The sequence below is a fragment of the Copidosoma floridanum genome, unplaced genomic scaffold, assembly GCF_036245765.1.
Source record: "Copidosoma floridanum isolate Cflo_tuat_1 unplaced genomic scaffold, Cflo_Japanese_pri ptg000021l, whole genome shotgun sequence".
Taxonomy (NCBI): Eukaryota; Metazoa; Arthropoda; class Insecta; order Hymenoptera; family Encyrtidae; genus Copidosoma; species Copidosoma floridanum.
This window is the reverse complement of record NW_028321898.1, coordinates 6,696,495-6,709,889: the sequence shown is the minus strand read 5'-3', so window position 1 is coordinate 6,709,889 and position 13,395 is coordinate 6,696,495. Positions and strand designations below refer to the sequence as shown.

The 13,395-nt window shown below is 33.3% G+C and overlaps 1 protein-coding gene across 2 annotated transcripts in view; it reads right to left on the bottom strand.

The window, feature by feature from the left end:
• Caper (RNA-binding protein 39-like protein Caper) overlaps nucleotides 1-13,395 on the bottom strand; it is a 498,386-nt gene that overhangs the window by 313,073 nt on the left and 171,918 nt on the right. For both annotated transcript variants that reach the window (XM_089594184.1, XM_089594185.1), the window contains exon 4: nucleotides 2,333-2,620. In XM_089594184.1, the coding sequence (XP_089450310.1) occupies nucleotides 2,333-2,620 (288 nt within the window). The remainder of the gene's footprint in view (nucleotides 1-2,332; nucleotides 2,621-13,395) is intronic.

The following is a 13,395-nucleotide window of genomic DNA, read 5'->3' as shown; positions in this document are numbered from 1 at the left end:
ATAATAAGCCGTAAGAAGTGAAAGTTTATAATTATGCTGGAAAGTACCGTGCGTTTCTTATGCCATAAAATAATCGTTGACCCTAATAATTTTGATGCTGCTGCTTCAGCCTCAATAAATGCTCTGCATTTTTTGACCCCTAGAATTGTATACGATATTGTATGACTATTAGCATGGTTACAACTTTTGTGAGCCCTAAAGGCTGTTTTATGTCAACATTGTTGAGTTTTAATATGTTTCTTGGCAAAATAGTTTGACGTCTGATGGGCCTTAAAAGGACCAGTGAGCTTCTCAAGTTAACTCTTTCTTGACTTAAGTTTCCAGCAAACGTGACTGCCTGGATTTTTCAGGGTAATCTTCTCTGGCCTGCTGTTGTAGAACCAGACTGATCGTGAAGAAAACTACAACGTTTGAATCGTTAGAGCTAGTTGTAGAGATATTTACCAATTTAAGGTGGGGGAATTGGTTCGTCTAGCTATTAAGTTCACCCAGCGCAGACCTCGGAGAAGATCGGTGATTCATAGTTGAGTAGTTAAGAAGGTAATAATAGGGTCCTCGGTTGCCAAGGTTCACAGCCGCATGACGACCAACTCCATTTGTGACATCTCCCAGCGAATGACTAAATTGTTTAATAATGGCCGGCTTTATTTAGTCTTTTAGTTAACGAATCGTTGCCGAAAATGGTAGTAAAAATGTATATGTTAACAAGGTAGTTTGACCTTAAGTGACCCTTAAAAGAACCAATGAGATTAATGGTTAGGAAGAGAACGTAAATACTTATAATGGCCCTAAAAAGGGCTAGTGGCGAAACTTCCAGCTATTCTTTATTATTATTCTTAATAATGGAGAGCTAGCTGTGCAAGTAGCTTGACTCTTACCTTCTTTTTATCTTAAGTCCCTTTTTTATTTTTTCTAGCTTAGCTATATTACTTCAAACCTTACTTTGATGTTAAATCTGTAATTTTTTCTGTATTCAACATGCGTTGTGTGGTTTTCATTATTAATCATTTTTCTTGTCGTTTTAGTTGCTTAACTTTCTCTTGCTTTTATTTTCTGCCTGTAATAGATTTTATTTTTGTTTTACTAAGCTTGTACCTAAAATTATCTACATGTGCATCCAATTGCTGACGTAACGTAAGTTTAACTAAAAGTTTGATGGAGATTAAAAATTTGTGAATTAAGGATATATCGGGATTTGAAGTTTTCAATAAGAGGCTTGTAAAATATTGAAAATTTATGGTTTATAAACAATTTAGATAAAGAAGTCATGATTTATATAATAAGCTACGGCATACAAAATTCTGGATGATGCATATTTTAGTCAGATGTGAAATAAATAAATTAAATAATGCAGTTTTCTCCTTCACAAAACAGTAAAAAAAAAAGGCTTTTGAACAACATAATGAAGGTACCTACATTCTAAAAAGAGGTTTATCAGCTGTTGATAAAAACAATTAATAAGAAAAAAGGAATTTTTTTCACATCTTTTAAAATGTCTTCTGTCAAGCGTTTATAACATAATGATACTCGTTTAAGTTGTTTTTTTTGCATTTGTTTACTACCATGTCGTACTGAAAGTTTCAGAAACTCTTGTTTTTGGTTTCAGTACTTAAAAGTTTATTTCACATTTGAATCTGATATCAAATATTATCATTACCAATCAGTTTACATCAAATCGCAGAAAACATATCCACTTATTATAATCAGAAGTTGGAACATATTACATAAGAAGTTATATTTGTGAACCTTAAGTAGTCAAGAACATATGGTGCAGTAGTAAAAAATTTGAGGCTTTATATTTTCTCTCCTTACATATCCAGGGTAATTTATATTTAAGTATGAATAAGGTCTGGGGTAAAGTGCGGAGAAATTAGGAATGTAAGAGCTGTGAGCTGTAGTTCTAACCACTTCTAACACAAAATTTGCATACCTAGGGGGAAATCTGTGAAAGAGCATGTAAAAAAATGTATGAGGACGCTGCAAGGGATATAAAAAAGTAATTTTGAGTCCCACAAAAATAAACTATATCTATATGTGTATATATATATATTAACACACACGAAAATATCTTTGCGTAATATGTTAAATGGAGAGAAGCATATGCGACTTCTAAATGTATAAAACAGTTTATCAGATATCATTAAAAAAAATAATTGTTCACCACAACAAAAATACAGGTTTTTTTTAGGATTACTAGAAATTATAAAAGAATGGATAAACATTTTTAGTCGGCATGTTTATGCAATGCCATATTCTCATTAAAAAATCACTGTTGCGTAGCATGTTTTTGCACGAATAAAATATATCATATATTAGTAATATATCATCTTACACATTCAGAGGACTAACTCCTTTGCTGAAAGGCCTAGCCCTTGAAAGAGTTATCGGCGTGAGGGATCTTCTTCTTTTCTTATCTCGATCACGATCACGCTTTTCTCGTTCTTTATCTCCATCTTTATCCCGATCACGCTTTTCTCTAGATCTTGATTGACGCCTACGGTCACGATCTTTATCTCGATCGCGGTCCCTGTCTCGTTCCCGATCCTTATCACGTTCTCGACGATCCTTGTCTCGGCGATCTCTGGAGCGAGATCGAGAGTGGGACCTGTGCTTGTTTTTTCTGAAAATTAAAAATTCACTAAATTTTTAAATTTAGTTGACATAATCAATGCATTCAAAAGTGCAAGTTTCAAAAAATAATGAATCCTTAACATAAAATAGACGCTTTCTTTGTACTCTACAGCTTTTTTTAAATAAATTTTTAGGGATCCTTTTAATTCCTTATTCTAAAAGGAAACTAGTTGTTATGTACAAACCTGCTAAAAAAAGCTTGACTAAGACACATGGATAATTTAAATTACTCAAAATTTACAGTACAATTTTTTAGAAATAAATCGTTCTATGCAAAAGTTTTGATTAATTTTGGCTAAAGAAAATAATACGATTAGGTGTGTATAATATTACATCAAACTTATGAGGCAAATGGCTTTCGAAATAAAAAGACTTGTTTTCATACGACGTTTCGTCAACTGGTCTGTCATTTCCTTCAGGCGTTCATCAACAATAAAAAACTTTAATGACAATGACTGACATGGAAGCTTCAAAAGCCTTTGCCAATTTGACTTGCGTCAGAGTCGTACTCGATGCGTGCATTAAATTTCTTCAGGGTTTAACTGTAAGGTAATCCACTGTCATTTGAATTTAAAAAAATGTACCCCTTACATATCAGTCATTGTAATTGAAGTTTTTCATTGTTAATAAAAGTCTGAAGAGGTCGACACACCAGTCGACGAAATGTTGTATAAAAACAAGTCTTTTTATTTCGAAAGCCATGTGTCCCTGAAGATCAATATAATAACATACTACACACTTACATTCTACGAAGGGCGCACAGTGCGGGGAAACCGACTTTTTTGTACATAAATAAAATAGCGCCAGCTGCTGTGGACCGATCGACACGATTGTTTTTTTGGAAATTTAAAGTGGATGCACAAGGAATACCAGAAAAATTGTCCCGACCCAAAAAAAGGTGTGGAGGGGGTTGAAATTACCCTTAAAAATTGAAAAAAGGTAGAAATGACACATAGTTTTGTCCAACTTATCTAATTGAGACTCAACAATAATTAAATAAATATAATTTTTACATTAGATAGCAAGATCTTACAAATTTTAATGATTTTTAACAAATAACATTTAAATGGGTTATTATATGTCTCATGGGGGTTGAAATAGTACAAAACTACCCCTAAAATTTGAATTTTTGTACTGTCAAAAATAAATAAATATTAATTCTGTAATTTGGTCTATAATTTATTTTATATTTAATGAATTTACCAGTTATGCTGTGAGCTAGTGCTGGAAAAAGTACCGCTTAGCGTTACAAGGGTTGAAAAATTTTAAAACTTACCCCAAAATTGCAATTTTTTGTGATATTCGTGTCAAATAAATATTATTTTTTCAAATTTGTAAAAATTATTATAGACTTTACTGAGAAGGAAAAAACGACAAATTCGGTATAATAATACATGATTGGGTGATATTATGGTGTAAAGGGTGAAAAATTTAACAAAACAACCTCTACAAAAGTTAATTTACGTGTTTTTAAGGTCAAGTGAAGTATGTTTCTTAAAGTTTGAAATATATTACTTCTACTAACTAATTGACCTATTCTTTGTAACGAAAAGTGCGATAACAACACTGCAAGGATACACAGGGGTTAAATCATCCAAAAACTAACCCCACAATTGATATACATGCATATAGTTTTTTTCGCACTATTATACTTCTGCTCAGATCGTCATTAACTGTTTGTAAGACAACTGAAACCGAATTTATTAGTACCATTGTCGTGCAGTTCATCACAAAATAATTGTGGAGCTGTGAACGGGTTAAAATACTACAAAACTTCCCCTATCTTAAATATTGTTGGGATAATTTTAAACGCATTACTTCTAATTTTCTTTGTTTATCTGTATTTTTTTTTAAGGGAGTACACTCATAACAAATTGACCTGGAATTAGGTGTGATAAAAAGCGAAATAATACTTTTCCACTATACAGGGGAAAATATCGTAAAACAACCTATAAATAGGCTATTTTACCTATTATACAGGTAACATAAATATTGTTCCTTTAACCTTTTTTTACATTACTGTCGAAAACAATTTAACCTGTCCTTCGGGACAAAAATTTTATGAAAATTACTATAAAGCTACACATGGGTTAATGTGATAAGAACTACCCCTATCAGTAATATTTCCTCATAGAGTATGTGGCACTTGATATTCGTGCACGTTCGTATGTAATTACTCTTTTGATTATTGAAGATCAATATATCAGTAAAGCAAATGTATGATACATTGTCGAATTTTTATATTAAGCTATGCACGCTTCGTAATATCACAAAACTACCCCTGCACTGAAGAGTTATCGTAATCCTTTAAACAAAAGAATAGTGTTGCTGAAGGTTAGTAAATAATTATTTATAGTTTAATTCATGACAAATTCATTAATAATTTTGTGACGAAGTACTGCAGAGAAGTAATATTATGCCTGATGGGGGTTAAAGTATACTAAAATCATCCCTAACATTGCAATTTTAGAGATTCTTCAAAATAAATTTGCAATTTATCTTTAAGTTGGTTCATACATATTTATAAGGTCACTGAAGACAAATTCATTAGTAAATTCTCGACGACATACTAAAAGAAAAGTAATACGGAGCTACAAAGAAGAAAAACAGAATTACTTTTGTAATTTAAATTATTTTTTAATTCTTATGGAAGATTAATATTTCCTAAGATTGCATCATGTTGTTTTTAAGAACATATTATAAGTGTCTTTGTGAGGAGCAGGTCACTTAAATTATTAGTAAGTGCTACACGGAACAAAAAATACAAAACGAACATCAGCATAAATATTTTTTATGCAAAATTGTTGTAGCATTGATTTTTTTTTTCAAGTATGTCTATAATAATTTTCAACGTTAACGAGGACAAATACATCAGTGGTTTTGTTACGAAAAGAATGAGAAGGAGTATTATTATACTATGAAGAGGTTAAGTAAATACAATTGAAATACAATTGAATACTAATACAATTGAATCAAACTCTTTTTATATTATGAATGTTTAATCATTATGATTCCTCGAAGTTTGTTTACAATAATTTGAACGTCCCTATTTACAATATCACAAGCATTTGAAGTAGCTGATTGTCAATTGAGTTTTGTTTACGTAAGATTATTTTTTTAAATATCTGTGAAACAACTACACACAAAGGTTTAGTAGAAAAATGTTAAGAATAAGAGCTAAGCTAGCTAAGTATTAAAAATATAGAATAGAATAATGATAAAAAAGTCTTATCTTTTTTTATGTATTTGAATTCTAGACGATATGATGGTTTTATATCTTACTAAAAAAAACAGTGAATAATTGTAAATTTTTCAAATTTTAGTCACCAAGTTTCATAATGGCGATTAACATTATACTTTACTGCACAGCCATTTTTGATAAATGATACATTTTCTTGATTATCAAAAATCATACATAAGAGATACGCAAAATAATAGAATGTGTGGTTCACGAAGTATGTAAAGGCAGGTAACATTTTATTTTCATAAATTACTTTTCAACAAATTTTTGATCCTATTTATTTAATAATTTAATAATTTATTTAATAATTATATGAATAGTTTAAATAATATACTACACAGACGTTCTTAGGACTACAGTCATATTTTTATACTCCTTACTAGAGTTATGATAAACGTTGTATTGAGGCTGCAGTTTAAAATACAATGAAAAGTCCTAATAACATTTGTACAGAAATCATAATTTATCATCACTTTAAAATCAACACCAGGATGTAATGCCCAGAAGATCGGCCAAGGTACTAACTCCTTACCTAGAGAATCACTCTCACGATAACTGATTAATTAGGGAAGTTTAGAGAAATTCAAAAGTCTTTTTGCCACTCACTTTGCTGGCGTATTTAGGTTAAAACTAGAAACACATATTAGACATTTTATTAAAAGTTTTATTTTATTGTTAAAGTGATTACAAAGAGCAGCCTAATCCCTTAAGCCTATTATATCCATGATTTAAGAAAACGAGGCTCTGAACTCAACGACTTAACAGAAGTAGCTCTAAATTCCTACATAAGACGTATCTTGGCACGCAGCTTCGAGTAAAATAGCTGAAGTTTCGCAGTAGATTAGAATGCACTTTAAAAAAACAAATTAATACATTTTACTGCAGTAACCCCTCATAAGTTATTGCATAGATTTTAAAAATATAAATCTATTCCAGTTTAATGTAATGGACTTTTGTCATAGATTCCAATACGTGTAACTAAAAAATACTTAAATTCGAACTAGACAGCACCATAAGGTCAGCATGTATCGTAAGATCGGGTAAAGGAACAAACATATCTAACGTATATATGGAACAAAACGTTACTGATCAAAACAGGATGTTATTGTTAATGCAACATAGGGATTTAATTGGCAAGTAAAAAAAAAATACAAAAATTTAAATAGCAATAAAAAATACATAAAAAATTTTTTGACAAGGCGAGAATCAATGATAATTACTCGGAGATCGCGCCGCAAAAAAAATTAAAAAAAGGAGAAATAAAGAGCTTGTGATAGTTCAGAAGTGAAATAAATTAGAGACAACCATCCTAACTATCGACTATGCACAATGTTTAAAAACGATAAGAACAATAGCAACTTTGAGATAAAAATACTTTTTCTATTAATTTTATATACAGAGTCTCAGTTAAATTATTGTAACTAAATAATTTAACCTTTGAAAAACTTGCTAAGTTTAGAAAGAACCCGGCCAAGTTAAAGATAATCATCTAACTACTTTATTTGAATTCAAAAGTATTTTCAGAGGCCATTGTTCAATTAGTAACTCCCCGAAATAATATGTAGATAAATTATTGTATATGCTTTGTGGTTGAACTAATCTCTAGAAAATATTTTTAAAAACGTAAGTTATTTATAAATTTGAATCTAAGGTAAGGAATTGGCGGTTTCATCAATAACTCTAACAAATTTTTCAACGGTTATATTTTGAGTAAAGACAAGTTTAAACTTGAATAACACGTTTGAAAAAATAAAAGAAGTATTCCAAAGATAACACCAGCTTACAAAAAAAAACTTTCACTTCTTAGAACAAGACCGAATGATTTAAAAGAAATATTTTATGGTAAATTTGAATCTGTTGTCCTTTTTTGCCATCTAAATACTTCTTGGTATCCTAGCCTCAACATCCGTAAAATGGTTCTTATAAATATATTTATTGTTAAACACCTTTGAGAAAATTTGAGAGACACAAAGTTCAATGTCAACTTGCTTCTGAATTTGAATGAACAAATAAAAAATTATTCTATTGATTTCCATGGAAAATTTATTTTTAGTTCTACTGTAAGTATCAAAGCTAGAATATATAAAAACGAATAGTTAAGAGAGCTACCTTACCAGTAGTTGTGCGTGTAGTTTTAGACGGTGAGACACTTATATATGAGTACTGTCAACAAGTCTTAGGATTCAGTATATCTCATTTAATTAAGGTGCTGTAAGCCAGATTTTTTTTGTTACTATCATTACTATGTTAAATTTTGTGCATACAAAACAAAAAAAGCGTAAGGTCTTATCACACTGTTTGAAAAAAATTTTTTTTACATCACAGTTGAAAAGTATAAGTTACTCATAGAAGCTAGAAGCTATAACTGTTTACTTAAGAGTGAATATTGTCAGAGAAGGCTGTCGTGATTGGCGTGACGAGCCCTTTAATATTGGCAAGGAGAGATGGGAGCCTAGTGTAGTAGGGGCACGCGCACTTGGCAGTTGACTGAAATAATTCGAAAGATTCTTACTCAGGCAAGTTTGAGTGCTTCCTCTCCGGCTTCAAGCGCCAAGTCTCACTGCTGGCAAGCTCGTACGTTCGTCTGAGCTCCATCTTCTTGCTCGCAGACCTTTAAAGTAGACGGACGCTCCCACGTAGTCACTCCTGATTTTCAAAGTCACTACAAAAATCTCTTGCTGAGCTTGCAGCGCAATATCTCGTAATCAAGACAGCCTTCTCATCACGGCTAAATTATTGTCTAAGAGTTAGCAGGAGTCCTCTTCGAGTCAAGGCAATTTTATTAACTAAAGAAAGTTAACTTGGTCTGCTTTATTCTTCAAGGACAGCTTAAACTACTCACTTCGTCGTTAAGTTCAACTGGTTTTCTTACTAATATATAAAGCAAAGTCGCTAAAACCGTTGTAATCGCTAACCGCGAAAACTACTGAACCGATTTTGCTGAAATTTTGCACACTGATTCATGATACTTCCTAGATGGTTTTAGTATAGTTTTTATCTTGAAAAATTTAATAACAATAGCAATAAATGAGCTCAAAGTTTTGCAAAAATACGCCAGCTTTTCACTTTAGTTCAGTAAAATCCACTAGGTGGCGTCGACGTAAAATCAAAGCTACCTGCAACATAATTAAATAAGTGTGGTTATGATAGGCCGGAGCGTATCGATAGCTGTACAGTCGAGCTTCGGCAGCTCATCAAGCTTTTCAGAGAATGCTGGTGATAGTCCTGCAGCTGGGTATCCCGGTTACGGACGACACTCTTCTCCAAGGGAAAAGGGACCTAAGTGTTCCTTCACCCTGAATCTCTACGAGTGTGATCAAAAAATAATAAATTACTTCCAACCGATCCTGTCTCTGCCAGAATACCAGGAGACATATTTAGCCAGAGCACAATCTGCACCAACTCTTCAGAGTTGTGTGGCAGTCCCACCATCCCACCTGTTGTAGTTAGAGAATTTGTGGCTACAAATGTAAGCAAGGAAAAACAGCTCTAAGGGGCACGGGAACCACAACAGCTTTCTTCTTGGTCGTCGCGTCCCCAACGCGCTTACCCACATGTTCCCGTCTAAAGATGAGCAATTGAGCAGTTGGTTATCCGGGGAACGACCCGAGACGAGATATTCTTTGGTCAGCGGCGTACCTCCCTCCATCACAGTCTCTGTACATCGAGACTCCCAGGGTAAGAATCAAGCAACCCGTAGCCAGCTCTTCATCATCAGAAATAATAATAAAGAATAGCCTGGAAGTTTCACCACTGGCGCTTTTTAGGGCCAATATAAGTACTTACGTTCCCTACTTAACCATCAATTTCATCGGTTCTTTTTAGGGTTCACCTTAGTGAAAACTACCTTGCCAACAAAGACATTTTTACCACCATTTCCGGAAGCGATTCATCGACTAAAAGACTATATTACCTAAAGACGGGCACTATTAAACCAAGTCAGCTATTCACTGGCAGACGTCACCTGCGGAGTTGTTCTTCGCAAGGCTGGAAAACCCGGTGACCGACGACTCTATATTACCCTCTCGACTCTAAGCATTCAACCAGGAATCACTGATCCTCTCTAAGGTCTGCGCTGGGCAAACTTATAACAACTATAAAGGAAAAAAAACTTGAGCCAACGGGACAGCCTCCACTGGACAAGTATCACTAACCAATCTCCCCATCTAAGATCACCAAAACAACTGAATCTGCAAATAAAAAAGGTGCTTTAGACACCAACGTCTTCGACGTTATACCGGGAGACGTTGGGAAAGAGCACTACAACTAGCCCCAAAGATTCGGACTTTGTAATTTTTCTCCCGATCAGTCTGGGTCTTCAACAACAAGCCAGAGAAGATCACCCTGAGGTATCCAGGCAGTCACAATTGCTGTTAACTGCAGTCAAGAAAGAGTTAACTTAAGAAGCTCACCAGTCTTTTTTAGGGCCATCGGACGTCGAACTACCTTGCCAACAATTATATTAGAACTTAACAAAGTTGACAAAAAACAGCCTTTAGGGGTCACAAAAATTTTAAGCATGCCAAAAGTTGCAAGAGGGTGAATTGGAAGAAAAACTTCAAATGTACCTAATAAATACAATGTTACTTAGGCGTCAAGAAACTGACGCAGAAAATTTATGGAGATTGAAACAGCAGCGTCAAAATCGTCAACTTAAGAGTCCATTACGTGAGAGATCAGCTTTTCATTGTACCCTCACAGGAATCTCTGAAATCTTTAAAGATCCTACTTTCGATTTTTTAATGAGTAGAAAATGTATTTGTGTTTTTGTGGCAATAAAAACGTTGGGTTTAAGGTCCAGGACTTTGTTGCTCTGGTAATAAAATTGTGAGATATGAGAAAAAACAATTTTTTTTAATATAAATTTTTTGGGGGTTTAAAATCTTAACAGCTTTAAAAAAAAGCCCTTTTCGTGAATTACACAGAAGAAACTAAATCAACAACTTCTTATAGCCATCGATTATTTTATGGCATAAAGAACGCACGGTACTTTTCAGCATAATTATTTTTTTGAATTTTTACACCTTATTATTTGACCAAATAAACTATATGGATTCCGAAAAAATATGTTTTTAATAAGAAGATTTTTGTTCTGAGATGTATCGGGAGTATGTGTAAAATTTTCTAACTAAAAATGTTTCACATTACATGTCAACACACTACGGTGTTTTATTTAGTAAGTCTCGGGCGAAGCCGAGACGGGGGGGCTGCTAGTTTGTTTATATTTTACAACTACAGTCTTGTATGCCAGTGCTTGTTCCAGCCATTTGAACTGGCCTTTCTTGTCCTCTACATCTAGAGTGCCCACAAAGTCTTCAGGCGCAGAGTGAGCCTTTTCTTGATATTTGAAAATATTAAATCAATACAAAAGTTTATGGTCTGAGGGCGAGGGGGGGGGGTTGCACGAAAATTTGAATAAAAAACCAGTGGACATTAGGAGCTTGGGTATCGAAGTAAGAAGTTGTACTTCTATCAAATTATCTGGCAGATAACGTATGAATAAAAATATTTCTTCTATGAAACGATATTGAGTGCAAAGGTGGTACAATTATTGTTGAAATTTAGTGTACGTACGTTAGTTGGGTGTGATTTCAATAAATATCTCAATATTTAATAACTGAACAATTATAAACGATATAAATAGTGGTATAACATAACACACACAAAATATGTAGGCTGGCCAGTATAACACTAAGTGGTTTCATGAAATCTTCCGATGATTTTAAAATAATTTCCTACTACATATGCTGATTACATCTCCAACGTCACACTCACACACTTATTCCTACACCATACATAATACCCAACATGTAATTGTACCTAAAAAGTTAAGAAAAACCATGTTGGAGGATTGTGTAGATTGCCCAAACAAAAAACGCTACATAATATAGATTGATATTTACAACTGTATAATATGTGATGTATACATAAATTCAACTAAAGCTTTATCCCCTGCATATTCTACGCACCAACCGCTCACAAAAAATTTTCATACATACGTTTGAAAACTGTTGTAATAATAAGTAGAATTAAGTACGAAAAACAACATCATTTAAACGGTGGAGGGGGCATGAAAATGTAACTGGAAAAATAAAAAAATAAATTGTTGTTACCTTTGGTTACGTAAAAATAATTTTCTTATTCAAACGTACTCTCGATTAAAATGTTTGTCCTTTTAAATTATAATCAACAAATAATGCGTACCTTAACCTACACTATTTTTTGTTAAAAATTTAAATCCATTTGTTGTTTATCGTTTTCTCACATTTCAAGAATAACAAATAATTATTCTTTTTAATTTCTTGTGGATTTTAAACAAATACTTACCTCTATAAACCATAATATAATGTAAGTATACGATGCATATTTCCCTATATTAAATAGTTGTTTTGTGTGCGGCAGTCACAATTCTCCCCCACGCCCCCCCCCCTTCAGCCCACCAAAAAAGTATGTTATAAAGACTCTCCTGAAAATAAGGTAAAACTCGATCGTTTTTTACGTGCTTTCGACATATAAAAAAAATGTGCTAGCTTCACATTCAGCTTCCCACGCTCTCACAGTTTTTTTCTGGCCCCCTCATAGCCCCTCTCTAGCCATTACACAATTTTAACGTGCCGAGCATAAGGATAAAATGAGTGCACTTAATTGTTCTAAACATATTTATTTTATCTATTATATCTATACTAAAAACCGCGGTTACATGTGAAGAAAAAAGCCAGCAAAAACTAATGACTTGTTAATAGAATACAATATTTTACACATTTTTTATTGTTTGAATAAACTTTTAATAGAATTACTGAAAAGGCTTGAAGAATAATAAATGAATAAAAGGCCGCGGTTACATGTGCAGAAAAAGTCAGCGCAACGTCACAGCATCAGAGAGAAACGTTAATTCCCCAATAACCTTTTTCATTTATGTAGAGAGTTAACCCGTGAAACGAGCGAACACAGGCATTTATACCTACAGCTATGCGCTCCATGTGCCAATGCATAGTAAGCCATCGTCAACAAATAGGCTGGCGATACTAGAGAGAACGACAATGTCCAGTGGACAACAACAACCTTATTGTTGTCTCTTACCTTTTTACTGCACTGACACGATACGAATACCGTATGATATAGCATATACTTAAACGTGCGCGCGCGCGTGTGTGTGTGCGCATTTATATATGTGTACTGCTTTTAATGCTTGTCAATCTTCCTTTTGTTCGCCTATACGATAGTGCAACGCAGCAGCTCTATCTCTTTATATCTATATACATGGCTTTTTATTATACTGCTGCTACGTGGTAAAAATCGTAGCATGTAATGTATGTGTACGTTCATAATTTTAATTTACGTAAACAATTATAATTATTACAAAAATCCCAAAAAATAGCTTACACTAGACCTCAACCAATACACCTTTAGGATGCTTTAGGTAGGCTAGTTGAGATAGAAAAAATGGAGGAAAGGTGTAAAGAGCATAAGATAGTGAGAAACAGGAGGAAAAACAGAGAAAGATCAGAGAAAACCGATAGTAG